At 37.9% G+C, this 27,807-nt stretch overlaps 2 protein-coding genes across 4 annotated transcripts in view; both read right to left on the bottom strand.

The window, feature by feature from the left end:
• Positions 1-509: 509 nt before the first annotated feature.
• sympk (symplekin) lies at positions 510-27,266 on the bottom strand. Of its 3 annotated transcripts, none has more exons than XM_028435885.1 (28): positions 27,181-27,266; positions 26,474-26,692; positions 26,032-26,143; positions 24,815-24,880; positions 24,388-24,441; positions 24,212-24,285; positions 23,997-24,123; positions 23,653-23,902; positions 22,362-22,532; positions 21,972-22,211; positions 21,232-21,377; positions 20,998-21,148; positions 19,203-19,422; positions 14,010-14,160; positions 12,729-12,964; positions 11,889-11,970; positions 10,879-10,992; positions 10,575-10,722; positions 10,335-10,495; positions 9,459-9,567; positions 9,256-9,356; positions 9,052-9,142; positions 6,612-6,713; positions 6,343-6,530; positions 6,082-6,258; positions 5,915-6,004; positions 3,587-3,754; positions 510-809 (listed from the first exon to the last, which is right to left on the bottom strand). In XM_028435885.1, the coding sequence occupies exons 3-28, from the start codon at positions 26,095-26,097 to the stop codon at positions 645-647; spliced, it is 3,648 nt and encodes a 1,215-aa protein (XP_028291686.1). In that variant the 5' UTR covers positions 26,098-26,143; positions 26,474-26,692; positions 27,181-27,266; the 3' UTR covers positions 510-644. The 3 variants fall into 3 exon arrangements, with proteins under 3 accessions (XP_028291686.1, XP_028291688.1, XP_028291687.1); XM_028435887.1 differs by having other exon boundaries at positions 26,501-26,692; XM_028435886.1 differs by having other exon boundaries at positions 26,474-26,602; positions 27,181-27,200.
• The window catches only part of LOC114454977 (ly6/PLAUR domain-containing protein 1-like), a 135,883-nt gene continuing 135,326 nt past the window's right edge, over positions 27,251-27,807 (bottom strand). The window contains exon 3 of the mRNA XM_028435954.1: positions 27,251-27,297. Coding sequence (XP_028291755.1) covers positions 27,260-27,297 — 38 coding nt within the window. The 3' untranslated portion in view covers positions 27,251-27,259. The remainder of the gene's footprint in view (positions 27,298-27,807) is intronic.

Here is a 27,807-nt window from a genome sequence, read left to right as displayed (position 1 = left end):
CAGATGTGCCTTCAATAAATATATGGATAAAGGAAATTAAATCCTGTGTCGTAGCCTACATGAGAAACTTTCCTTTAGAAAAGCTGAATTAGAAAACATTTTTAGCCACTTTGTAAATGTCTTGGTAGTGACTGAACACAGAAGATTATAAAAAGGTAATAATCTTAAATTCCTCCCTTCATATTTCACTTTCTTGAACAGTCCAGGGTTGTTTTGAAAGTTTGTGTATCTCAATCAAAATGTAAGAGTACAGTTGCACATTTCCATAAAAGTACTGCACTTTTTTCCCATCCATCCATTTGGGGTAATGCATTTTATTTTACATGTCTTGTCAGTTAAAGTGTTAATCTAAAACACTTTACAAACGCTAGTTTAACCATGTATTGAAATATTTGCTGCTTCTCAGATGCATTTTTCCCCCAAAAACGATGAAGTTTTGGCTGCACCATCATGTTGTAAATTCATACTCTATTGGAAGGAGATTTGGTGAAAAAACACAGTGAATCACATTTTCATAATTAGTCCCATTTAAAGGTAAATTATTTATTTTCCAAATTACTTTGATTATGGAAATCTTTCCTGACAAAAGTTTTTTTCCAAGTCCAAAAACTAAAATTCCTCGAAATGAGCCGACAATGCTGAGTTCATTCTACATTCTCGCCACCACTTGCTGCTGCAGTCTCAGAAACATCAGCTTCAGCTTCCTTGGCTGCCTCAGGAGTGTCTGAGCTTTCAGTCTGAATCTCCTCCATTGGTTCCTCGGATGCTTCTGGTTGGGGTGAGAGTGTGTCTGCTTCTCTTGACACCTCCTGTGAAAAGTCACACAGCTCCAGTAAGTTTAAGCTCTGCTGTGTACACAAATTAAAGCAACATTCAGTAAAAAGCTGCTGCTGAACATGTTTCACATCAAATCTTAAAATGTCATAGCAGGACTGTGATATTGAAACAAGAATCAGGCAGATGTAGAAGCTAAACAAAATAAATAAACTGCTGACTAATTAGTCCAGGGGTGTTTAACTAATTTTAGTTCAGGGGCCAAATACGGATAAATTTGATCTCAAGTGGGCAGCAGAGGTGGGGAATTAGTGCTACTTTGCATTTCCATGTATAAATGATATAAAAGTGTGTAGAGTACATCAGGCATTGACAATATCCCAGCAATAACTGACAGGTAGGAAGAAATTTTGTCAAATAATCTGAGGATTGAGCAGGATTTTGGAAAAATGTGGTTCCTTTCAAAATTTTTAGAGCAAAAATCACTTGAGCTTCATTGAATTTGTGACAAATTCAAAGAAACTCCACTTGAATAATTGCAAAGCTCTATTTCCAAATAAAACTGTTGAAATGTAATTTTTTTTTTAAAGTGCATTATTTTGCATGGATGCCAATATTTATTTTACTTTGGATATGATACAGTGATTTAAAATTACTCCAGATTTCTGCTTCATTTCAATAAATAATTCCCATGAAAAGTTTCTATTTTTTGAATATTGCCAACATTCCGGAGCTTAAGTTCCAGTGGAAATCTGCCAGATATTTTACGGCCCTTTGCAAACACTACTAAGACATCCACAACTAAATTATTTGGTAATTTACACAATGATCCATGTTTTCTCAGACATTTTTACTTTTCCTGCGGGTTGATTTGGATGCGTTAAAGAGCCAGATTTGGCCCCCGGCCCTCGAGTTTGACATGTCAATTAGTCACTCTGTTTTGACCTTTTTACTGTTAACAAAAAGTAGACTGAAATGTTTTCTTTTGCTGGTACAGACAGTAATAACTGTTGCTTACCATGTATTTATGTATTACGCTGTCCTTTCATGAGAGCAAAAAGCAGGCGTGACTGTCATCTAGTGGTAGTAAGTGGTATTATAAGCAGCTACACCTCTACGCATTTTATTTAGTTTGCAAGTCAAATTAAAATACATTACTGTATACCTTTAAGGTTAACTTTCCATATCACAACTAATACAATATTTCAACCAATCAGAGACTAAGCAGATAAGGAGCTAACTCGGTCCAAATAACTTAAGTTATGATTAACAGCTCAGCTTTATGCACTTAAGGTCACTTTTGTTGTTAAAGTTGTGACCCTCACTACATGCAACCACACTCTACAGATACGTGAACTACTACAATAACTAGATCTTCCCCAAACCAGCCAATACAAAAACTTTTGATCGTAGACAAGTCAGCAATTTGCCTGTAAGTAGTTCATGTTTTTGTTACTAAAGGGTTCTTTTGCACGTTCAGTGAGTCACTATTTTTTCTTCCTTTGACCTTTTTCTTAGTAACAACCTGGGACATGGTCATCTTTTGATGTTAATATTTTAGTTTTTTCCTGTTTTCTGACGTTTCAAATTTTTGCTGTCTTCCTTTATTTTTTCTTGATTTTGATTGTTTTGAATTTTTCTTTAGCTAAAGTTAATACGTTATGTCGGGAGCCCTCTTCTTTAAGTCCACTGAGGGGTTTTTGGGTTTACCCTGGCATGCCTCTAAAAGTAGTGATTTCTGTTATTTAAGGATGTGTAAATTAATCAATACAAATCGGTATCTAGATATAAACATGCGCGATGCAAGTCTATCGATTCATTCAGTGTGCATCGGTACAATTTACGGGTGAAATCCAGATGCATTGTTCACTGTGTGCCTGCATCGTTAAAATCCATGGTTGCAATTTTTTCATCTGTCCATCCATCCATCCATCTATCCATCCATCCATCTTCTGAGGTCATATTAGTATCTGTGTGGCAGACAGGAATATGGACATAGCACTATGAAGTCACTCACTGAGAGTGACGTTGTCTCACTGTTTACTGTTTTAAGTTGTGACAGTGAGATAAACGGGTTCCAAATGTGAGGAACCCATTCCTGTTCCTTATGTTGAATCCGGTTCTAAATCTCAACGCTGCTTGTGAAAAGGCCTGTTTTGTTGTTGTGCTTTTTAAGAGGAAAAAATAGGTTGCATACAGTAAAGTGATGCATAGTACTAGTAGAAATAATAAGCAAAATGCGCATTTTTTTTGTTAAATTTGCTGCAAATAAAGAATCCAATAAATCCTCTAGTACTATACTGAAATGCAGATACTTATTTACATAAGAATCAGGCAGATGTAGAAGCTAATTTTTTTGCATCATGTTCAATTCAATTCAACTTTACTTTTATGTTGAATCACATTGTATCACACAAAATAACATTGTATTGCATTGTGTAGAATTGAAAATTGTATCAAACCGGAGACAAGGGTGAATCGCATCACCAGGAGATTCAATGCATCGCTAATGTATCGTATCGCTGGTAGTGTATCGAGGTGTGCATCGGTACGTTGTCAGTGATGGAGATTCACATGCCTACTGTTACGGTCTGTTTACTCTAGATATTATAATGTTATATAATGTTAAATTGTTATATTTTAAGTTATCCATAGTCTGGCTTATATTTGCTAATTTCTTCCATTTCTGACATGTCAACTTTGAGACATGTTCACTTTCAACTCAAATCACGTCCCTTCACCATCAACCACATCGTTCATGATCCTAAATTTAACAACATATTCCATGAGTCCTTTGTGGAACATGTTTTACCTGTGAAACCTCATTGTCAGTGTGCTCCTGCACTACATGCTCAGACTCTTCCATTGGTTCCTCTTCATCTTTTGAGAAAGCTTCGTCCTGCATGGGCGGCGTCCCTGGATCATTCAGAGGCAGTGCAGCAGGTTCTACTGGGCTCGAGACACCATGTGATGGCTCCATCTGTAAGAGATGATTGATAAAAAGTCAAAGTACTCTTTGTTTAGTTTGAAGTTACTTTAAGTAGAAGAGCAATACAGAGAAAAATGATCAGGTATTTAGTTAGAGACCGTCTGCAGATACTTCATGTCAGGGTTGGGTTCAATTATAATCGTAATCACGTAATTGATAATTAATTACAGTTATGATGCAATTATAATTTTAACTGTAATTGAAAAATATCTTGCTGTTGTCATTGAATTTTTATTTAGGTCAGATAATTGATTTTTAAAATTTCAATTGTCATGAAAATTCTATAAAAACTGTTAATTAAACACAAAACTGGGGAAACATTTGCTTCAGTCAAATTAAATTCAAGACTTTTTAAGACTTCTTAATGCCATTTGAAATGAAATTTAAGACCAACTTCACAGTAAACAAAATTGAGGTAAAAAAATTGCCACATCAATTACATAGGGTTAGGGTGTCCAGTGCAGACGTGCAACTGGCAGCCCCCAAAGTAAACCCAAAAACACAGAAAAAGACAGTAAAATAATTTTTTTTTAAAACACACTAAAATAATCAAAATCACTCAAAACACACAACATGACTAGCCAGAAATCTATGAAACTACAAAAATACACAAAAAAAAAAAAAAACATTAAAAAAATCTTTGTTGGACAGAAAATTTTCATTAAATTTACATTTCCTCATGTTGTTGAAAGTTGCTACAAGTATGACAAGCATCAGCACAGAGTCCTGCTGCAACCACATCACTGTTTTGTAGTTTGTTCTGCTGTCATGATTGCACAATGTTACGGTAAATTATATATCTTTAAAAAAACGAATGTTGCCATTTATTTTGAAATGTGAGACTAATTACAATCATAAAATTCAACTTATGTGTTAACATTCAATACTTTTGAAACATAAATTTAAGATTTAGAATTTTTTTTAAGGATGGGCGGGAACCTGCTGTAATTGACTTTCAGTGGGAAAATAATCATTGAAATTTTAATTGTAATTGGAAAAAAATGCTGGTCACCCTAATCATAAATTAGTTGTAATTAAACATGGAGAATTGAAGATGTAATTGTAATTGAAAAATGTACTGTAATTTCCGGGCTATAAAGCTCACTGTTTAATTGGCCGCATTACAATAATTTAGTAATTTTCTAAGAAAAATCCACACAAATGCCGCAGCCTAACTTAGGCCGCACCCTATTGGCTGATGAGGGTGCCCTTCAGACACCTCGGCCAATCAGAAATGGGCAGGTCGGCGGGCTGCTGTACTTAAGTTAGGTTTCACGGAAATGTCCGTGTTTCAACTGATAAGTTTCCTTTACTACATGAAGTCTCCTCCTCACTGCCCCACGTCTACATATCAGTTAATTTACAGCTTTTTATGGTCATTTTTTACTGGAACCAGACTGATACACCGCTTTGTCAGCTCTTCTTACCGTGAACTACCGCGGAACGATCACAGCGAGGCGGACTCTGAGTCAGAATACGGACGCAATCACTTCTCAACAAATCCAACGTGATGATTTGGCAACTTCATGCTGTTATGTTACTATTACAAACTGGCTGACTTTTACTGTAGACGGAGCAGAGATCAGAACAGCCTGCATAAAGCCTGTATCCAGCCTGTTCTGATCTTCGCTCCGTCTGTCTGTCCTTAGTACGGAAGCGTCTCTATCAGCCTCAGAGTCCAGAGCACTGATCAATCCTGAACAAATTTAACGCAGTGATTTAACAACTTTATGCTGTTTATTCTTCTATTGCAAACTGACTGACTTTTACTTCATCCACGCTGTTGCTGCTGCAGTGGGCGCTCTCTCTCTCTCTCTCGGACAACATTTCTTTGCATCGTTGCTATGATGAGGCAGTGTGCATCATGACAAAATGACTGATCAGAATGATTCAGTGTGAGCAAGAACGATTTAATGTTCACGATTTCATTGCTCCACCTGGTCTAACGTGACGGAGCTCAATTTTGTGGCAGCATAAAGCTTATACAATCAGGAAAAACCCACAATTTAGCCGCGTCATTGTTTAAGCCGCAGGGTTTAAAGCGTGAGAAAAAAGTAGTGGCTTATAGTCCGGAAATTGCGGCAATTGAGCCCAACCCTGCTTGATGTACTAAGTGGTAAAGACATGTTTGTGCCGTGTCTAATGTTTTACCTCTTCTTCCATGACAGGCTGGACCAACTTTGGCTCAGGCTTTTTCTTTGCCTCCAGCACGGCCATGATGGAGTTGGGAATGTGGGCTTGCTGTAACGGAGACAAAAACTGAGTTAATTCAAAGCTGTTTTAACTCTAGTGAGATTTGGTGGAGAAAAGGTTCAGACCTGATGTGGAGTGTATGACTGGACGTGATGAAAGAGAGGTTCTCTCAACTCTGGGCAGCGCTCAAACACACTGGTGAGTTGTGCGGCTGGCAGCTGTAGCAGCACACTGTACGACTGAGGCCGTGTCCTCTGGCAGCACTTCACAAACCCCTCCCACACCTTAGGATACTTCCACACCTTTAGAACAACGACAGGCATGATTACAAACATACTCATGTAGCATTATGAGCTCCATCTGTGTATCAGTGTGTGGTCGCTGACCTGCTTGAGAATGAGGCGAGATAGAATGTTCATGACAAACCCGATCAGTCGAGGATACATGGTGAGTGACTGGATGACGGTACGCATGAGCAGCATGGGGAGGGGGCTCTGCTCCATCAACTGCTGCATAACGACTGCCAACACCTCTGATGTGTACACGTTCTTCTCTCCAAAACACAGGTTGGTGGCTGCCACACAAATACAATATGAAGAGCAAATTGTGAGCAAAGATAAACCAACACAAGCCCCTCTGCCAACAGCACACTCACCCTTTATGATGGATTTCATGTCACATTTGGTCGAGTCTATGTTGTGTAAAGCGATCAGCAGGTCACCTGGGGTCAGCGGGGATACAGACGAACTTCCCTCACCTGTAAAAAGATCCACCAACAATGGAATTAGAGACGTTTAATCCATTTGACCCCTGATCCCAATTTGATTTTAAGATTATGAGCATCTGCTGATCCTGATTATTTAAAATGTTTAGTTAGTAGATATCAATTACAATCACAATATAGTTGATAATTTATTACAAATATGGTGTAATTATAAATGTAATTGAAAAAATATCTTGCTGTTGTAATCATAGTTCAATTGTAATTGAGTTCAGATAGTTTACTTTGTAAATTGACATGGAAAATCTCTTCAATACAATCTAATTAAACATGGAGCTGTGGAATCATGTTACAGTTCTATGGCGTACACACATACGTAGTTAACAATCAACAAAATATGTTTCTTGTTAACTTTTCCCACTCAAGGATGATTTTATAATTGTGAAATCGAGGGGTACAACAACATACACGCCCACACCAAAAATATTTTCCTGGATAAGGAAGCCTAACAAGGTAACCAAGAGATGAAAAACAAATTGGATGAAAGATATTCTTTTAGTGTATTTTACAGCTGATTTAAGACATGGGTCAAACTGACCTATTATCATAAGAGATGCTAACACAAAGCTAACAAGTTTTATGGAATTATTAATTCATGGCTCAGTAATTGTGATCAATTGAAAAATGTAATCAACCCCAACCCTGGTAGATATACAAACTACTTTTTGTAATTTACAAAAAATCTGACATACTGTATAAAGTAACTAAAACCATCAGAAATTGTAACAGTCTTTAAAGCTTTAGTATGTTTAATCACTTAGAACAATACTGTATTAAAAGAACCGACAAATGAAATCTTAGAACCACTTAAAAGGCGGATTTTAATAGTTACAGGAAAATAGAATTAAAAACCATCACAATTTCAATCCCAGTTCATAGTTTCACCAACGTTGTCCGAAAAAATAAATAAACATTTAAGAACTACTTTTACTCAGATTTCTTTTGAAGTGCTAGAAAAACTGAAGTTATACACCTTTTCACGGTGACATCATTAACAGGGACATTTGCCTTAGAAATTTTAAGAGGGGTTTACATTTGCCTGACAACTGCTATTTACACTATTTACCGCGGACAACACAAAGGTTTTACTCAATGTTGTACGAATATTTTAGCAGATTAGAGTCAAAGGCTAACGCTGCTAATAATATCATAATATTAATAATAATAATAATAATACAGTCTAAATTAAAACATATATGGGTATACAAAGCACATTTGTTTATTTAATATACTTACAGTTCATATACAAGTCAACGCATTGCATATTTACTGTTAATTTCACGTTGCTTGTCTTTAAGTTAGACATACTAGCCATAAACATTTCAGTCATTACTGAATAAATTACAATATAAATGTTATAAAATCAGTCAGGAAGAAATTAGATCCCCAAAATACACAACCTACCATTAACAAAATGTCTATTGCAAACATACGACCACTATGATTTTGGGCTCCATGCAGTTCCATCTACGTTTGTTCGCCTCAGTGCTTGGATCTATAATTTCTGTTTCTGGCCTTTTTCTGTCGGTATTCTGTAAAAGTCTATCTTTTCCTTCAGCCAGGCGTGGTAATGATAGCTAAATACTGCGCAGGATTTGGGCATTACGCGATAAAAATCAGCCAAACTGCAAAATCAGCGGTAAATAGCGGTTGTCAGGCAAATGGTAAATGGACTTGATTTATATAGCGCTTTATCACCAAACTGAAGCAGTCTCAAAGCGCTTTACATATCAGCTCATTCACCCAATCACTCTCACATTCACACACCAATGGGACAGGACTGCCATGCAAGGCACTAGTCGACCACTGGGAACAACTTAGGGTTCAGTGTCTTGCCCAAGGACACTTCAGCACATAGTCAGGTACTGGGATCGAACCCCCAACCTCTCGATCAGAAGACGACCCACTACCACCTGAGCCATGGTCACCAGGCAAATGATTACCACTCTTAAAATGGCGACGCGCATTGCTAAGTCAAGTGCTGACGTCGCGCAAAAAGGTGTATAGTGTGGAAGAGGTGTATATCAACAAATCTGAAACAATGTTTAGAGATTTCTGATATCTTTGACTTTGTTGTTACCGCTACGCTACCCGACCCTCAGTTACAATTACCTTGAAAAACAAAACATTTATTCAAATGAGATTAAATCCTAAACAGCATCAATTCTGATAAAGTAGGGTCTGATGTATAATTACGGGGAAGGCAGAGGACATTTATAAAACAACCATGGACTGGTTGTGTAAAAAAATGATTTGACCTGGAGACTTTCATCTGGGATAAAGGAAAAATAAAAGGGGCATGAATAACACTTACTGTGCTGTGTTCCTAACAGTCTGTTGAAAACCTCCTTAACTACGATGGGGTTGAGTTTGATAAGCTTAGGCAAAGCCTGGATGACCTCATTCTGGGGAAGGAAAACAGAAAACACACATGAAAATGTTTTTATTATGCTCAATTCAAAGCAAGGCCGGAAAAATAATAAAATAAAACTAAACACATGGTAATGAGCTGGAATACCTTTTCCAGTCCATTTATGACTGGGATCAAGAATCGCACATCAGGCACTCGTTTTTGGTAAAGGTCTCTCACTCTCTCCACCAGCTCTGGCGATGGAGGCACTGGACAGAATAAAAATAGAAATTACACACCTGCTTTTGATTGACTTTCTTCTTTCTGCTGATAGACTTGAGTCTTTCTGTCTGGATGTAATGATCCTTTACCTTTATCTGTCAAAATGTGCAGGCAGCGAGTAACCAGAGTCTCTGCTCCTTTAGGACAGTTTTCCACCAGGAGCAGCAGTTCTGGGGAATTCATTCCCATTCCACGGATCTAGAGGAAAAGAATAGGACAACTGGTCAATATGATTAAAAAAAACAAAAGAATACACAGCTCGAAGAAGACTTAAGGATGAAGCAACACTTCATCCATCTCTGAGCCATCTATCATTTTAAATATCCAGCTTGCATAGCCCAAAAGGTTTTCTTTTGAGTTATTAACAAGTGACTGAATAAATCTTTTAATTATTCTGCTAAAGCCAAACTCATGGCCCGGGGACCAAATCCAGCCCCTTGAAGCATACAATTCGGCCTGATGGAGAAAGTAAAAATGACAGAGAAAACATCAATTATTGTGTAAATGAAACTCAACAATATTTGCAGAGGCTCACAGTTTTCCCGGTGCTGATATTGCATGATTGCAGTCATTTTTAATGTTAAACAGTTGAAAAAAACCCCTCAAAATTCTTACAAAATCCTTAAATTTTCCTTAAACTATGACATAATGTATCCCTTAAATCAATAGAAATGGGTCACAAAATCTAGGAAATTTAAAGTGAAGATCCTGTTGGGACTGATATCTATCATTTATTGCTCGGATATGGTCGGTTTCTTACATATTTTCTTACATTGCATTTTATGTAAAGGTAAAAGTGCAAATTAGGGCACAATCATGTTGAAATTACTTGTTTTCGTGCATTAAATCTGTGGTCCACTTGAGATCAAACTTTTCTGTATTTTGCCCCCAAATTAAAATGAGTTTGACACCCTTGTGCTAAAGGCATTAAGAGGTAAATTACCAATGAGTGAGAAGTGACTTACAGGCTGTTCAATGGCACGGAGAACGCTGCGTTTGATGTCAGCAATTGCCTCAGTGTAAACAGAGGCCAGCTCATGGACCAGCTGGTGGTTCAGGGGAAGCAGTGAAAGGTAGAGGAACAGACATTGCCGCACAGTCTCCTCAGTCCAGGGCGCGGCCACCTCTGTCTCAACAAACAACAGTGACTATTGTATCCACTGGAAAACTCATGCAGTAATGTCAAAATTAGGTAGAAAGCAAACCTGTGTCTTTGTCGGCACCAAAAAGCAGAGACGGCGGGTTGGGATGAACCAGCAGCTGCATGTAGGTTAGGGCAAACTTCTCAATGTAGTCCCTGAGTTGGTCTTTCTCATACATTCGCTTCAGGAAGGCCAAGGCGGTGGTGCGTACCTACAAACCCAACAGTCTTTCAGTCATCTGGCAGCTTCAGCTCAGAAGTTTCTAATAATGTCTGGGTTTCTATTACAGATTTTCGCAAAATAAAACCAATATTTGTAATTGTTGACAAAGTATAATTGGAGTGGAAAGTGGAAATGTGAGCTTCACCTTCTCCTTTTCATGGGAGCTGAGATCCAGGAGGACGTGCAGGTATTGGAACTGCCTAGAGGGTCGCTTGATAATGAGCTCCTTCAGAGTGGTCATGCCTAAATATACCCGGGACTGAGAAAAATGAGGACTGGTTAGCAGACTGAGTAAACCTTTAATACTAGGGATGTAACAATTCACTCAACTCCCGATACGATTCACGATACTGGGTTCACAATACGATTCTCTCACGATTTATTTTACAAAATGGGACTGTAGTCAAATGATGACTGAAAAATATTCCTTTATTTTTTTGGGGGAAAAAATACTATTATTTTCCTTTTATTTTTCATTGTCAAAAGAATCCCTTGATAAACTATTCAATACAATGCAATTTAACTAAAAATAAATCTTGAATGAAATAAATAAAGGAATAATACAAATGAAGAAGAAGCCTATTACTTTAAATTCTGGTTCTATAGTAAACAATGCAAAACAGCATAATAGTTATTTTTCTTTTTAAAAGTGCAACTGAAAATGTATTTTGTGCCTTAACAATTGGACTTAAAAAAAAACAACTAAAAAAAAAAAAAAAGTCATTGCACTGATTTACGTCAGATATTTATTTGGACCAGCAGAGGGTGCTGGTAACCCAGTGGTAGGTTGGCATGCAGAAATCCTTGCAGTGAAGAAGAGATGCTATGTGCTAGCAGACAGAGCTAATAGAAAAACGTGACTTTTACAGATATTCACGTAATATTACAGATATTCTTTCAGTGCTAAAGGGTTAAGGAATCATTTATGAACATGTTTAAGAGTAGAAGGCGGCCTGAAAGAAAGTAGTAGCAGATTCCGCCCACCGCATACACTGCTGGACAAGAGAAGGGATAAATATATAAAGTACTGCGATTCAATTTTCAAAGTATCAATGTCAATCGTGATACCTATGAATCGATTTTTAACTGCCTTACGATTAATCGTTACATCCCTATTTAATACACCAGACACTGTAGTCGTGTGTGATTACTTACATCGTCCTCACAGTAACGTCGGATTACCTCCAACGCAGACTCTGTTATGAGGGGAGCCTCCAGAACCAGCTTAGTGAACAGACTGAAGGAGATAAAACATGGCCACCCAATAAATAACCACTTCCTTTTGAGAATGGATGAAGTGAATACAGAAGTAATTCAGCAAACAAAGCAGGGTTGGGGTCAATTATAATTGAAATCAGATAATTGATAATCAATTACAATTATGACGTAATCACAACTGTAATTATAAAATCTCTTGCTGTTTTAAACGTTATGAAATTGTATTTGATTTTAGATAATTTACTTTGTAATTGAAAATTCTATATAAATCGTCAATTTAATTTAAGCCAAAACTGGGGAATTATGTTGCAGTTCTACACATATGTAGTTAACCATTAAAATACGGTTCTTAACAAGCTTTCCCACATTTTACCATTTACAAAAATTTAAATTGAGGGGTACACTGACACAAAAAAGCTCAGTAGCCCACACCAAAAAATATTAAAACCTATACTTTAATTGATTAGGAAGCCTAACAAGGTAACCATTAGATAGAAAAGAAATTAGGTGATAGATATTTATTGTATGTATTTTACAGCTGATTTAGGAGCTGTTATCATAAAGAGATGCTAACAGAAAGCTAACACAAGAGGAAAGTTATCTTTCATTACGTTGTTTTTTCAGCCTCACTAATTGTGATTGATTGTAATTGAATTTAAGTGAATGAAAACGTAATTGTAATTGACATTTTAAGGATAAAAAAATTGTAACTGTAATTGTAAATGAAAAATGTAATTGACCCCAACCCTGTGCACTAATCAGAGTGTTTGTTCTCACCCGTCCCTCTGCTCAGGTTTCTCCTGCAGACTCGACAGCAGTGTGTAAAGGCACTGGTCGTAGCTGTCCAGCAGGCCCGTTGGCAACTGGCTGAGATAGGTGTTGTACTCTTGGTAGAGGAGAGAGAAGGCCAACTCACTCCTGCTCCGAATGTCGGCCAGAATAAACTCCAGCACCTCTTCTTTCATCATGCCTTCAAACTGCGTCACAAGCCTCGAGAGAAGCTTCACTCGGACCTGCACCACAGTATTCAAGATATAGATATATACTATAGTTTTACTATATATTTCAAATGTTGTTAAAGATCTTGTACTAGATCTCCTTCTTTAGTGTGAGGTAGTGGTGTAAGGATACACTCAACCAATGATTTTAATCTCGATTTAAAAAAAACAAACAAAACAACCACAAATCAAAGATTGGGATGTAACAATGCACTTAACTCCTTTAATTTAGAGAAAAATAAACATTATTTAACCTTCAACATAATATATAACCAATTGATTAATAATAAATGGGTCAGTTTTTCTGATACCTACTGTTGCTGACTATTGTTCTGTTTGAGTAACATCACTTGATCAAGCTTTTCTAACATTCCACACTACAAAACAAGTAATAAAAGTATGTATGATTCGCGCTGATATCGTATTGGATCAATACCGGCATCGGCCAATACTCAAGGCTGCAATATCGGTATCTTATCGGAAGTGAAAAAGTTGTATCGGGACATCCTTAGTCAAGACATTTATCAAAACTAATAAATTTTTTTATAACTTTCTTACAAACAGCTTGAACTCATAAAGCAAAATAAAGGGCACAGTTCTTCATATGTCACCAATGCAAAGTTGAACAAAAAAATATATATACATTTTTAAAAACAAAATAAAAATATCAGAAAAGTTCTCAAATCATAAATACAGTGAAAAAACAGAGGGTATCGATGCACATACTTTGGTGTATCGACTTTAATCCCTTCTTATTTGCATGATTGTTAGCCGATTTAGGATATATCTTTACATCCCTAGTGTGAGGCGTTGACTGGAGCTGTGAATTTCCCAGACCAAAATCAAGGAAAGCATTTTTGGAATCTGCTGGACAGAATCGTCCAGAATAAAAAAAAAAATCATAAGGAAGAAGGGCTTTTAACACTGTGGCTCTTCAGAGGTTTGGTGTAGTTTATGGTTCAATTGGCCATTACAAACTAAATCATGGGCTTCAAAAATGTCAAATGGTCATAATATAATGGCTGACTGGTGGATGTGGATGAAATATTGAATGACTTACATGAGACATTCCACTTTGAGCAATTGCCTTTTCTGAATGCAGGATGCGTTTCACAGCTTTAGAGGTTAGCTGGTCGATCTGTGCCTCTGATAAAGGCTGCACCACATCTGAGAGACGAAACACCTTTTTCCTTCCACCAGCTGCTGACAGCCTATAAAAACAAAAATATATATTACAGTGCTTTATTTGTTAAAAAATGTTGCCATTTTAAGCACAACAGTCATAAAATATTCATAGAAAATCTTTAATTTAAAAATTTAATTAGTCCCAGCACTAACAAAGAGCAAAACAGAGCTCTTGTTAGAGAAATAAACCTACTTGCTCTATCTGGAGATATATCTACACTAGGGCTGGGTATCGCCAGGTACCTCGCGATACGATATACAGGTGCTGGTCATATAATTAGAATATCATGAAAAAGTTGATTTATTTCAGTTAATTCCATTCCAAAAGTGAAACTTGTATAATGTATACATTCATTTCACACAGACTGACATATTATTAAAATGTGTATATTTATTTTAATGTTGATGATTATAACTGACAACTAATGAAAACCCCAAATTGAGTATCTCAGAAAATTAAAATAATGTGGAGAGGTTCAATATTGAAGACAGCTGGTGTCCCACTCTATTCAGCTAATTAACTCAAAACACCTGCAAAGGCCTTTAAATAGTCTCTCTGTCTAGTTCTGAAGGCTACACAATCATGGGGAAGACTGCTGACCTGACAGTTGTCCAAAAGACAACCACTGACACCTTGCACAAGGAGGGCAAGACACAAAAAGTCATCGCTAAAGAGGCTGGCTGTTCACAGAGCTCTGTGTCCAAGCACATTATTAAGAGAGACGAAGGGAAGGAAAAGATGCCGTAGAAAAAAGTGTACAAGCAATAGTGACAACCATGCCTTGGAGAGGATTGTGAACCAAAACCTAGGGCTGGGCGATATGGCCTTTTATAAATACCGCGATATTTTTAGGCCATGTCACGATACACGATATATATCTCGATATTTTGCATTACCCTTGAATTAACACTTTGATGCACAAAATCACACCAGTATGATGATTCTATATGTCTACATTAAAACATTCTTGATCATACTGCATTAATATATGCCAATTTTAAACTTTCATGCAAAAAAGGGGATATCACAACTAAGTCAAAGTTGACCTAACTGTATTTATTAAACAGTGAGTGGCTCAAACATAAAATTGTCAACAAAAAGTGCACGTTCTGTGCAAAATTGTCACAGAGACATTTCAAAACAAGACATTAGTGCAGGATGCAACTCACATGGCATTTCAAAACACAAAATTAAAGTGCACTTTTTGTACATAATGCCACTACAATATTTTAAAACAAATAGTGCCCTTTTGTGCATGTTGTCATTAAGATGATGTAGCCAATTGTACATTTACTGTTGGTTAATAATTTTTTTCTCTGAGATTAGTTTCTAGGTTCAAGTGTGAGTTGGGAATGATTACTAAGATGTGCAGAGAATAGACAGACAATTTGTTGTTTATAGAAAATAAGTACCATGGATTTATTATATTACAGAAAATAATAATAAACAAAAGTGGTCTCAAAACAGACTCCAGTTCATCCGCTGGGATTTAGCTCAGTTCATAAGGCGTCACAGCCTGGGGAAAAAAAATAGTTCCACTCAAACGAAAAATGAAGTCAGTCCTACCACCCTGGTAGGACTGAAGTTCGTTGGGTTGGTCCACTGGAAGAGAACCTAATTAAATAAAGTTGAGGATCGGTGCGGCGGTCCTACCGCTCTGGTAGACCTGCAGTTCACCGTCCACTACGTCATCTCCGTGGGTAGTTCACCATCTTTAGATCCATGGGGGGTTTAAAAAACCTGGCCGATGCAATCTGAGTCGCCTATACAAAGTCCTCCGTTCTGCTGCCGATCGCTCCTTTTGTCAGGTGCAAGGCACAACCGCTGGTCTGCACAGTTAGTAAAGTGCTGTCTGCTGAGCACCGGGTGTGCGTGCTACCGTTCATATGCTGCGTTTTCAGCTGCTGCTTGATCGTTTCCCGTATTCAAGCCTTCTCCTCCCGTATCTCATGCTTCCTGTTTATACTAGAATACTGGTCTGTGATTGGCTGGCGTGTGTGCGTGTGGATGAGTGACGTCAGTGCAGTCTATTAGTGCGGTGAAATAATATTGTATATAAATAACTGAAGAGTAGATGTTATAATAAATTTACTTCTGCTAAATATAATATAATTAAATAATATAAATATAATACATTTCTTTATGACGTGGCTTACAATGACATTTCAAAAAAAAAAAAAAAAAAAATCAAAAAAAATCAAAAAAAAAAAAAAAAAAAAAGTCCGCGAGTTTAACGGTATGGTCATTTTCAACACCGCACAGACTACAAGCTGCGATATATCGAGTATATTCGATATATCGCCCAGCTCTACCAAAACCCATTCTAAAATTTGGGTGAGATTCACAAAGAGTGGATTGCAGTTGGAGTCAGAGCTTCAAGAACCACCACGCACAGACGTATGCAAGACATGTGTTTCAGCTGTCGCATTCCTTGTGTCAAGCCACTCTTGAACAAGAGACAGCATCAGAAGCGTCTCGCCTGGGCTAAAGACAAAAAGGACTGGACTGCTGCTGAGTGGTCCAACATTATGTTCTCTGATCAAAATACATTTTACATGTCCTTTGGAAATCCAGGTCCCAGAGTCTAGAGCAGGGGTGTCCAATTCCAGTCCTCGAGGGCCACTATCCAGCATGTTTTAGATGTTTCTCTCTTCCAACACACCTGATTCAAATGATTAGGCTCGTTATCAGGCTTCTGCAGAGCTGGATGAGGAGTTTATCATTTGAATCAGGTGTGTTGGAAGAGGGAAACATCTAAAGCATGCTGAATAGTGGCCCTCGAGGACCGGAATTGGACACCCCTGGTCTAGAGGAAGAGAGTAGAGGCACAGAATCCACGTTGCTTGAGGTCGAGTGTAAAGTTTTCACAGTCAGTGATGGTTTGGGGTGCCATGTCATGTGCTGGTGTTGGTCCACTGTGTTTCCTTAGGTCCAAGGTCAACGCAGCCGTCTACCAGGAAGTTTTAGAGCAACTCATGCTTTCTGCTGCTGATCAACTTTATGGAGATGCAGATTTCATTTTCCAACAGGACTTGGCACCTGCACACAGTGCCAAAGCTACCAGTACCTGGTTTAAGGACCATGGGATCACTGTTCTTGATTGGCCAGCAAACTCACCTGACCTTAACCCTTTAGAAAATCTATGAGGTATTGTGAAGAGGAAGATGCGATACTCCAGACCCAACAATGCAGAAGAGCTGAAGGCCACTATCAGAGCAACCTGGACTCTCATAACACCTGAGCAGTGTCACAGACTGATCGACTCCATGCCACGCCGCATTGCTGCAGTAATTCAGGCAAAAGGAGCCTCAACTAAGTATTGAGTGCTGTACATGCTCATACTTTTCATGTTCATACTTTTCAGTTGGCCAACATTTCTAGAAATCTTTTTTGTATCAGTCTTAAGTAATATTCAAATTTTCTGAGATACTGAATTTGGGATTTTCATTAGTTGTCAGTTATAATCATCAAAATTAAAAGAAATAAACATTTGAAATATATCAGTATGTGTGTAATAAATGAATATAATATACAAGTTTCACTTTTTGAATGGAATTACTGAAATAAATCAACTTTTTCATGATATTCTAATTTTATGACAAGCACCTGTATAGCAATATTTTTGCCCACGATAACAATATTATCACAATACAGCAATTCTGCAGAAAATGATATATCACGGGAAATTTCATCCACGATACATTACAATATCTGTGTCACTGAAGACATTCAGAATTTGACGGCACTGAATCAATTTCACAGGAATTACCACACATTGTCAATCAATTTCACATGAATGACAGCCAACTAAAACAAAGTGTATACTGCACAGTGGCTCTTCTTAACGCACGCACACACCCGCACATTGTAAATATCCACTCCTCACCAATTGTCTCATTGTACGTTATATATTGTTTATATATGTATATATAGTTTTCATCATGTCTTATATGTTGCAATAAAAAAATTAAAAATAAATAAATAAAAAAATAATATTTGGTGCAAGTGAATTGACAATGTATCACGAGACAAAACCTTGCAATATATCATCATTAGGGGTGTGAAAAAAATTGATTTCACGATATAGCGCGATAAATCAGTTCTTTAATTTAATTTTTTAATTTTTAATCAATATTTCAATGTTGTCGTGGTTACTTTGAGACTTCTGCACAGTAGTTTCAGTGAAAAGAAACTTGTTGCACTTTATTTTATGATGGCAGTGTGTAACACTGCATTTCCTTTTTTTCAGTGAAAATGTGCAAAAACACTAATAATAAATAAGATGTTTTGAAGCAAATAGTTTTGACTCAATTTGTCCTCTCTGAATGATCAATATCTTCTGATGAACAAATACAGCAACTTGATTTTACATCTCTACGTTTAATTTTGATATTAACTGGGTAGAATATCGAGATAATATATCGTGACCCAAGTGGATCGTATTGTATTGCAACATCCTTGCCAATACTCCCCCCTAATCGTCGTATCAATATTTTGGCACACCCCTAATCTACACACACTGTGTACTGTATTTAGGCTTATCGTGAACACTAATAAGTCTTTCTAAACTGCAACTGAATACCTCGAGTATATGCTCTGTTTGGCAAAATGAAAGTAAATTAAATTCTCAGATGAGGATTTTTTTCATTAAACCAGAGTTTAAAGAACAAGAAGTAAAACGTAAACACATTGAATGACAAAGGACACAAATTCTGCCACAATTGGACAAACAATTTAGTTTTCTTTACAAAATTATAATGTAGTCGTCAAAATTATATTGTCTATTTAACAATAACCAGAATACATGGTAATTGTAAAAACTACATGATTTGCAGTAACACACAGCACTTCATATATTGTTTACAGTAATGTGAGCTGATTCATGTGTATCCTATTGTTATGCCATTATTGGACTGGTCCAGCCCACTTTTGATCAAACTGAGGTGTTTGTAGCCCCTGAACTAAAGTAACTGGTTTAAATGGACCGACACTAACAATGTATAATAAGTTTAAAAGGGGTTCACCAAACAACATGTATGCGTTGCACTAGCAGCACAGCTCACTCACTTGGTTTGTGCAGTGGGAACGATGGGCTCAGGAAGCCTCTTGGTAGCTGGAGCAGCATCTGAGGAAACTTTATCTGAGTATCCTCCCACCACAGAAATGGCTTGGCCCAAACCCATGGGAGGGAGTTTGCGCTTGATGAGCCGGTCTTTGGAAACAGAGTCTTCGTCATTGTCCTCCTCTTTGCCAACATCTTCCTCTCTGGCTTTGCGCTGCTCAAGTCCTGCAATAAAAACAATTAGAAGTCCGACAACAACAAATAAAATGCACCAGATTGTGTTTTACAATTACAATTTTAATGTCTCTTAAAGGGAACCTGTAGTAAAAATGTATATAATGTATTACCAATAAACAAAATATGTGCACCTTTTTTTTCTTCTTAAAAACATTAAAATGACTTTTTTGAACGATTTTAAACCTTTTGGCATAAACTAAGGAGAGCCGTCATTTTGAACAGGATATGATGCACTTTTGTTGATTGGCATGGTGCATTGTGGGAGGTAGAGGTGTAACAGGTCTGTTTACATTGTGGGAAATTTAGTTTTTCTGTTCGCTCTCGGTGCTAAGCAGCCATCTGTAACCTCTCCCTCAATGATCAAGTGCAGCATCCAGATTACAAGAGGATTAAATATCACCTTTCTCACTGCTTCTTGTATGCCTTCCTGCACCCACTGAGCATGCAGAATTAGCCTAACGGACAGTGCTGTTGTTAGCAGCAGAAATGAGACACGGCTGTGCAGTTTGGTGTTGCAAGTGCACAACTATGGCTAACAACTGTGATGAAAGCTGTTTGAAAGGACATCTGTTCATGAACGGGAGGATGCGCCGAGGATCAGCACCTGACGGTATTCTAATGAACAGGTAAGTTCCCCTGACAGCTCATCATTTAGCCAGAAGGAAATAAGAGGGAACAATCTGGTGGAAACGCAGTTAGCGACATGGCAGCTGCCCATAGTATCCCCTGGAAGCAAAACCGTTGAAGTATGCTGAACAAGTACGTTTACAAGCTGCATTAAGACTTTCTGTGAAGAAATTCTGTCGAGACAGCGACTGATTTCAGACGTAACTTTGGCTTTGTGTCCATTGGCTTAGCCTATTAGCTTAGCCTGCAGATCCCCATCATAACAGCTCGGCTTGAAGTGGTCCTCGCATACAACTGAATTTTGTCCGAACGAAAACATTTTAAGTGTGTATCTCATACCGATATTATGAAGCCAACGTCTGTACAACTCTGACTTAGTGTCGTTATTTAACTTAGAGATGCAAAAAATGTTTCTGCTGGGTTTTTCACTTGTTATGTCATTGGCTTTACATTCCACCATTGTTCAGAAACTGCAGACCAACGGAACACTGTTGCCTAGCAACAGTTAACAGGAATCAACAAAAGTGCGTCATATCCTGTCCAAAATGGCAACTCTCCATAGTTTATGCCCTAAGAAAAAGTCCTTTTAATGTGTTTTTTTTTTTTTTTTAAGGATTTTTTTGGCTCTAGTGGCCTTTATATGACAGTTGCTTGACAGGAAAGGGGGTCAGAGAGAGCAGGGAATGACACGCAGGAGGGGGTCCCAGGCCGGGAATCGAACCTGGACCCGCTGCAGGTGAGGAACTATGGCCTCTGTACATGGGGCGGGCGCTCTACCCACTGAGCTAAACACCGCCCCATTAATGTGTTTTTTTAATAAAAAAGGTGCACATATTTTGTTTATTAGTAACACATTTTCACTACAGGTACGCTTTAACTACCACCTAAATCTTCTTTTCTTGAGAACTGTTCCCTGCATTTAAGTGAAGTACTGACCTGGACCAATCCCTGCTGCAGTCATCTGCGTAGCCATTAGCCTAGCCAGATGTTTGATTTGAGCATCTTTTCCTGCTGACTCAACAGGTGTGTACGTGGCCTGGAAGGATGCTGGCATGACATCAGGCAGGTAGACCATACTGATCAGCACCTATAGGTAAAAACAGAGTCACGAGGTCAGCTGTAAGGTGCTCGAAGGATAATCTTCAGCAGTCATAGGACATAGCTGCTCACCAGGTTAGCCACATTCTCAGGGGTGAGCAGAGGGTGGAGGAACTCAGCTGTAACGTCAATGGCAGACTGAGCCACGGGAGGAGCAGATGGTTTAGGGGCGGAGTTAGGAGCAGGCTCCTCCTTGTCCTCATCATCCTCAATGGGCTCTGAGTTAAAAAGAAAAAATACAGAAAAAATAAGTGATAAAGAACCTGTAAGGAACTAGTGATTCACCATTAATCACTAGATGACATTATTTTCAACACCATATTTTTAACGTTGGTAGGATTCAAAGCTCGGCTATTTTGGTAAAGTCTCTAAATATGATTGTTCAAAGAGATTTAATGATTTTCTTTCAATTTCAAAAATATGCCTTATTGACTAAAATATTTAAAAAAAAAACGGCCTATGAAAATGTATCCAAATCACTTTATTGTTTAATGTGTCTTTTATTGCAATGTTGTACCTTTATCAGTAGCATTTTTTACCTGAAAGCCTGCCAAATAAGAATTTCTGTTACTAAAGTTATTTACCAACCAAACAGCAACACAGGACAGATGCAGTCAATCATGGTCAAGTTCTAAGTTTACAGTCAGGTTCTCTTTAATACTGCTCTAAAGTCTAAATCAGACTCACCAAGCGATCTTACATAATTTATTTTTTCACTCAAAATCCCAAAAATTTTAACAATTCCAATTTTTCTGATTCAAAGCTGTCTTTCCTCAATCCCACAGCCATTAAATGTTAATGTCACTACTCACCCATCTTGACCTTTTTCCCCTCTGTGTACTGCTCGTGCCGGGGCCTTTTGCGTTGCTCACGTCCTTCGGGAGTAAAGCGTGTGATTTCACTCTGAGGCATTCCCAGGTCAAGCAGCAGGGTGCTGATCTGACCCTGAAACTCCAGGCTGCAGGGGTGCTTCAGGACAGCAACCAGGTGCAGCTTTAGGTTCTTGCGCACGCTGCTGACCTGAGACTTGGCCAGAGTCGGGGGCAGGTTTGCTAATAAATGGCAAAAAAGTACATCTCTAAGGGACAATCAAGACTACATGCAATTTCCTTCTGGCTGTCAGTCATTTCTATGTAAATCTACATATAGAAATCTTTGAACCTGATGTAAAGCGTTGAGTGTCATTGGTAAGTTGCACTTACCATGCAGAGTCTCATAAGCCTGCACCACCTCCGACATGAACATCGGCCTCTGACGAGCAATAGTAGCCAGTGAACCCAGTGCTGTAGTGAGGTTAATGCTTGAAATAGCTGGATGGACCATAAACTTGAGCAGCTTATCAAGAGCACTTTTGCCCTCCTCACAAAGAACATCTATGAAAAAAAGCAACAGAGACAACATTTTAAACAATGAAATCTAACCGCTTCAAATATATTGGTCCTTATTTATCAACTATGCGTATGTTCAGATCTGTGCATATGACGGGCGTACTGTCATATTCATGCAAGCTTCGGTATTTATCGATTTTGACGTGGACGTACACTACAATCAGATCTCACGTCAGTTCAGAGGTCTTGTACGCAAATCTCAGTGTGTGAATTTGTGGTTCAGCACAGACAAATCTGACTGAGTCTCAAATGAGTTTGAAAAAAGCCCACGTTATGACTGACATCGCTTTTTTGGTTTTCCTTTCACGTAATACTGTATAACCCTGCTGCTAAACTCTGCTACCGAGCAGGAGCACATAGGTTCACCCAGTGGGCGCACACACTCGGAACGTGCTGCTAAGCTCTGTCTTAAAGAATGAGGTCCTATTTCCTCCTTACAGCAGATTACTGGGGGCTGTACAGAGGAAATAGGACCTCATTTATTCTTTTAAAATGTACCTCAAATTTTTACAAATGCGCTACAGTATTTAATCAGTAACATGATGAATTATAGGTGAAATTGACTTAAGGCATAATTAACACAGAAGGGACAACATTTAGTCATTTTTAAGGGTTTCGATCGTTCATTTCTTTTAATGTGATATTTATTGCATCAAGTGTGTAGACTGAGGCCGATATAAACATCATATCCATGAGTCTCTTCAGGATCTCTGTTGTGAAGTTGCTTGCAACACACACAGGGGGGCAGACTTTACCTGGTGAGTAGCTGATTTTCTTCTACATGTGTATAAATGTGCTCCTAAGTCCCATTTTCAGATGTTCAGAAAGCAAATGTTTGTTTTGTTCCACCTCTGATATGAGGATGCCGATTATCATCTTGGAAAAGCTTCTTTGTTGTTTGACCTCAGCGGGCAGGGCATCCGAAACAACCGCCGTATTTATCAACACTCGATCATATGTACGCTGGGATTGGTCAAATACGAATGTTTCATAAATCATACATTGGTCCTGTCATACAACCAAATGTGCACTCGTTTCCACACAAGGTTGATAAATGAGGGCTATTGTGTTTCAAGTTACTACAGCTAGCTTCTATCAAACATACCATAGCGAATGTACGAATGATCTTTGGGCACTTTATCCAGGCTGATGTCTCCTTCCTGTCTTTTGGGGGTATCCGAGTCAGACGTCCGTGGCGACAGGGTGATGATGAGGGATTCAGTGAACTTAATCGCATGAGTACGAATGCCATCGTTCTCAGAATCTAGCGAGGACAGAACATCCCCTTTCATTTGGGTGACCAGATCCCAGCAGGCCTCCTGCATGTCTGACAGTGTTTTAGAACGCACCAGACACTGATACAGCAGAGGAGGAAAAACAAGTCATCGTTTCAGTCAGTTTAAAACATGTTTTTTAAAAGATGGATGGTTGACTTGTGAAAGTTTCTACCTGTAGAGTGACTTTGTAGAGCTGTGTGAGGGTCAGGATGGCTTTTTTCACCACATTTACACTCTCATCCTTCAGCAGCATGTTCAGGTTGGCAATAAGTCGAAGCAGAAGCTCATTGTCCCTTTTACTAAATGACAAAATATACCAAGAACATATTAACACATGTTCTGAAGCAACCAATAAAAGAAAATATTTGGCCTTGATAAACAACTCACCATGCCTCCTCTATGAAACCTATAACAAACTTTCTCACTTCAATAGACTTGTCTGTCTGAAAAGCAATCATCTCCTGCAGGATGGAAAGACAGGAGTCAGATGGTTAATCATGCAGGTACACAGGACTTGACCACTTCAACTACACAGAGAGAAAGTTAAATGCTTAACTACTTACATCCAAAAAATTGTCAAGAAGCGATGGATCCTTGTTAATGATGAGCTCTTGAACCTGAGAATTAAATGCAAGACATTTATACCAAGATAGTAGCAGCAGATTCCTCAAGTTTACAGGTCATCTGTTTGAAGAGAACACTCTTAAACTCTGCAACCTCTAAAATAAAACAACTATACTGTGCAATTCATTTCACATGTGAGTAGCCATAGGCTCTATTTGATGCTAATAATTATGTTCTAGTACCAGAAAGCAGTGGAGCTCAAAGAAGAAAAGCAGGTGAGTGATTCAAGAGAAAAAAAATCATCCATATATCAATATCACTGTTCATATCAGTTTCATGAAGTTGAATTGTAAATAAAACCTATTACCGTTGGGTGATTTCAAATCATTTCATGAATAAGTTCTTTAAAAACTTTGTAACACAAACCTGTTTGAGCACTGTTAGCTTTTCATCTGAAGGTTTCAGAGCGGCCTGATTTAGGAGCTCCACAACCTGAAAAAGATAAAAAAAACAACAACTACTGAATAGCTCAACATTTGTTTTTAACTTACAACCAATTTACCAATTTCCTGCAAATAAAACAGTGTTAAGAAAATTACATAGTCGCTCAAACCATCAGACCTGTATGATGAATATTGTAATGTGTTCAACAATAAAAAATATTCACAACAATAACAATGTCTTTATGCTGCAGATCAGAGCACACCAGTAATAACATCATACATGATTTAATACATTCTTTAGAGGAAACAGGTCTATCAAATATATCATAACTCCACGTATTGTTTTAATTTACACAAATGCATGTCATTTCTGGACCTCAGGAGTAAACACAATCCCACCAATAGACATAAGCCCTAGGGTGTGCAATATATTGAACCCTTTTATAAAATACCACTTTTCTTTAATGCTCCGAGATTTTTAGAGATTGCCCAGTTTTTATATGAAATGCTTTAATTAAAAGAAAGATACACAATAGGATTCTGTCAAATGTGTTTGCACGGGCCGCCTTAAGGCTTCAAAAAGAAGTCAGAGGAGAAGGAGGGATTTCTTTTTCCAACATGACAACCTAAAACATGGATCAGATTCAGAAAATAACAATAATAAAAAAAAACTATAGAATTTAAGTTTTGACACTCCTTTTTAAAGATAAAATGCAATCTTAACATGCAACCTGCTTGACAAACATATAAACTAATTTTTGCAAAATTACCAGGATCGGTGATCGGTAAAATTGTACCTGATCTTTTTTTCATTTTTTTTTAAAGTCAGCTGGTAAAATGGTTTTCATCAACCCGGAATGAAGCAAAGAGAGACTGGTCTTAGCAGCTTTACAGAGATATAGGTAATGACTTTATACATATGCATTACGCATGCACGTACATGAACAAACACTAATGTTATCTGATCCAACTGCAAGTCTTATGGCGTGATGATGCTTCTGCATGTAAACACAGAATCCATGTTAAAAATGCATAATGTTTCTACAGCTTCGGTAAATGGAGCTTTGGGCTATTAAAAAAAGGATACTCAAAATCTAAAAATTGGATCGGGAGCCAAAAATTAACAAAAACAAATTAGCTCTCGCTTGTCTGTCATTTATTTAACAGAGCTGTGTACGTGTCCAAATATCTATTACTTACCCTCTCACTGGTGGTCATATCAACGACGCTGGGGATCTCTGCCTTTCCTTTCTCAGAGAGCTCCATGATGCTTCTGTCTTTCACTTAGAAAATAACCCAGTTTTCAAAGCTCCTGTGCAGAGAGAACCATCCCGTTAGCATGTAAACCTGTGTTTTACAGTAAACGCATGCAAATAATTCCACTCAGACTGGGCACTGTAATACTCAGTTTGTGTCAGCAATGGTTAGAAGCTCTGTGTACAATTGAATACAACAACTAAATTGGCGTCCCTCAGTAACAATTCATCCGAGTAAATGTCAATACTGGGTGCAAGCTGTAAACGCGTTAGCTACATGCTAACAGTCATTCATTTACAGGATAGTAATGTCAAAGTTACTGAGCTATTAATGATGTTATACTTTGAGCACATAATAAATACTCAAAATATACAACGTGACTTACTTATAAACGTAGTATTTTTTAACGTGCCTTTTAAAAGCAGAAACAACTTAGCTAGCATTCAGAGAAGGCGTCCATGACTGCTGGTACTCTTCTTCTACTGTTGTTGTTGAGAGCAGACAGCGCCACCAGCTGGAAACCATAGAAATAAGCAGGAGAATGGACTGCTGCTGGATGCTTCTGTCCATGGAGATCACTGGTTCCAAAACTTTTCCCAGTCCCCTTCAGACATAAGACCTGAATCAATGTACTCCCTATTCATAAACACTTAAAAAGGCATGATAATGTAACGTAATATACTACAGACCCTTTGCTTGTTTGTAAACATTGTAACGTATTTTGTTGGGCGGGGCTTAGCCTGGAGGCAAAACCAACTCCTCTAGTCTGAATATGTGCAATATTAAAACTATTAAAACACTGATGATCTCTGGAATAACATTACAAACGCTGTTAGGTTGGCAATATCAACAGAGTAAACGAGCTTGTTTACGTTTATATCCATCTCGACCTATTACCCCCGCCCCCCCCGGACCCCAGGTCGCGCATGCGCAGTTCCAGAGTGTGAAAAGGCTAATTTGTCTAGGTTTATCTGAGCATGAGTGTCCGCTGGAATCCTATAAAACTTTAATTTACGTCCACTAACGTTATTCCTCCAATCTGGCACCCAAACACACAACAAGACGACAGTCTAAAGCTGTAACATTACTAACCTTCACAGTCTTTAGCCAGCTGCGTTTCCTGTTATTGCCTCCACTCGTGACGTGAGCCATTTGGATACTACTCGGGCCATTAAAGGATTCTCTGGAACTCCTTCCCAAGACACAACCCTGCTGAAATAAGTCAGAAAAACCATTAAGAATATTCTATTGGTTTCTAAAGGTTCCTGATGGTTTCTAATAGTTTCTAATGACTACTGTTGGAATGGATTATTATTCATGGTTTCTTTTTGTGGGTAATACTATAATTATGTCTTTATACTCAATAATCCTGTTAATAAAATACATTCTCAGTCAGGACAACTGAAAGCCCCACAGGACAAGAACAGTTTCAGAACATCTGATGTCAACTTAACAAAAACACAACCATGCACGTAAGCAATGATACAAATCAGACATAAATAACTAGGACACTCTGAGTAACAATATAATGTCAGTTTGACCCAAAATGCACAAAGTCTAAATCATTAACAAATAAGAATAGTTATATTTTAAAAATTTAACTTAATACACATTAAACAACTCATGTTCATACACCTAAATAATCAAATAACGCAGACCCAATAGACCCCTAAATGATAATAATAATAATGAATAAATCAATAATCTTGTATTGTGTTA

This window comes from Gouania willdenowi, chromosome 21, assembly GCF_900634775.1.
Source record: "Gouania willdenowi chromosome 21, fGouWil2.1, whole genome shotgun sequence".
NCBI classification, from domain to species: domain Eukaryota; kingdom Metazoa; phylum Chordata; class Actinopteri; order Blenniiformes; family Gobiesocidae; genus Gouania; species Gouania willdenowi.
The sequence above is the reverse complement of the archived record's forward strand: the minus strand, read 5'-3'. Positions and strand labels throughout refer to the sequence as shown.

Coding starts and splice junctions, on each gene's coding strand:
- sympk (XM_028435885.1), bottom strand. CDS start 26,097: ATGGAGCTCTCTGAGAAAGGAAAGGCAGAGATCCCCAGCGTCGTTGAT. Junction 24,286..24,387: donor TTCTTGACAATTTTTTGGAT/GTAAGTAGTTAA, acceptor TCCATCCTGCAG/GAGATGATTGCTTTTCAGAC. Junction 6,531..6,611: donor CATGAAATCCATCATAAAGG/GTGAGTGTGCTG, acceptor TTTGTGTGGCAG/CCACCAACCTGTGTTTTGGA.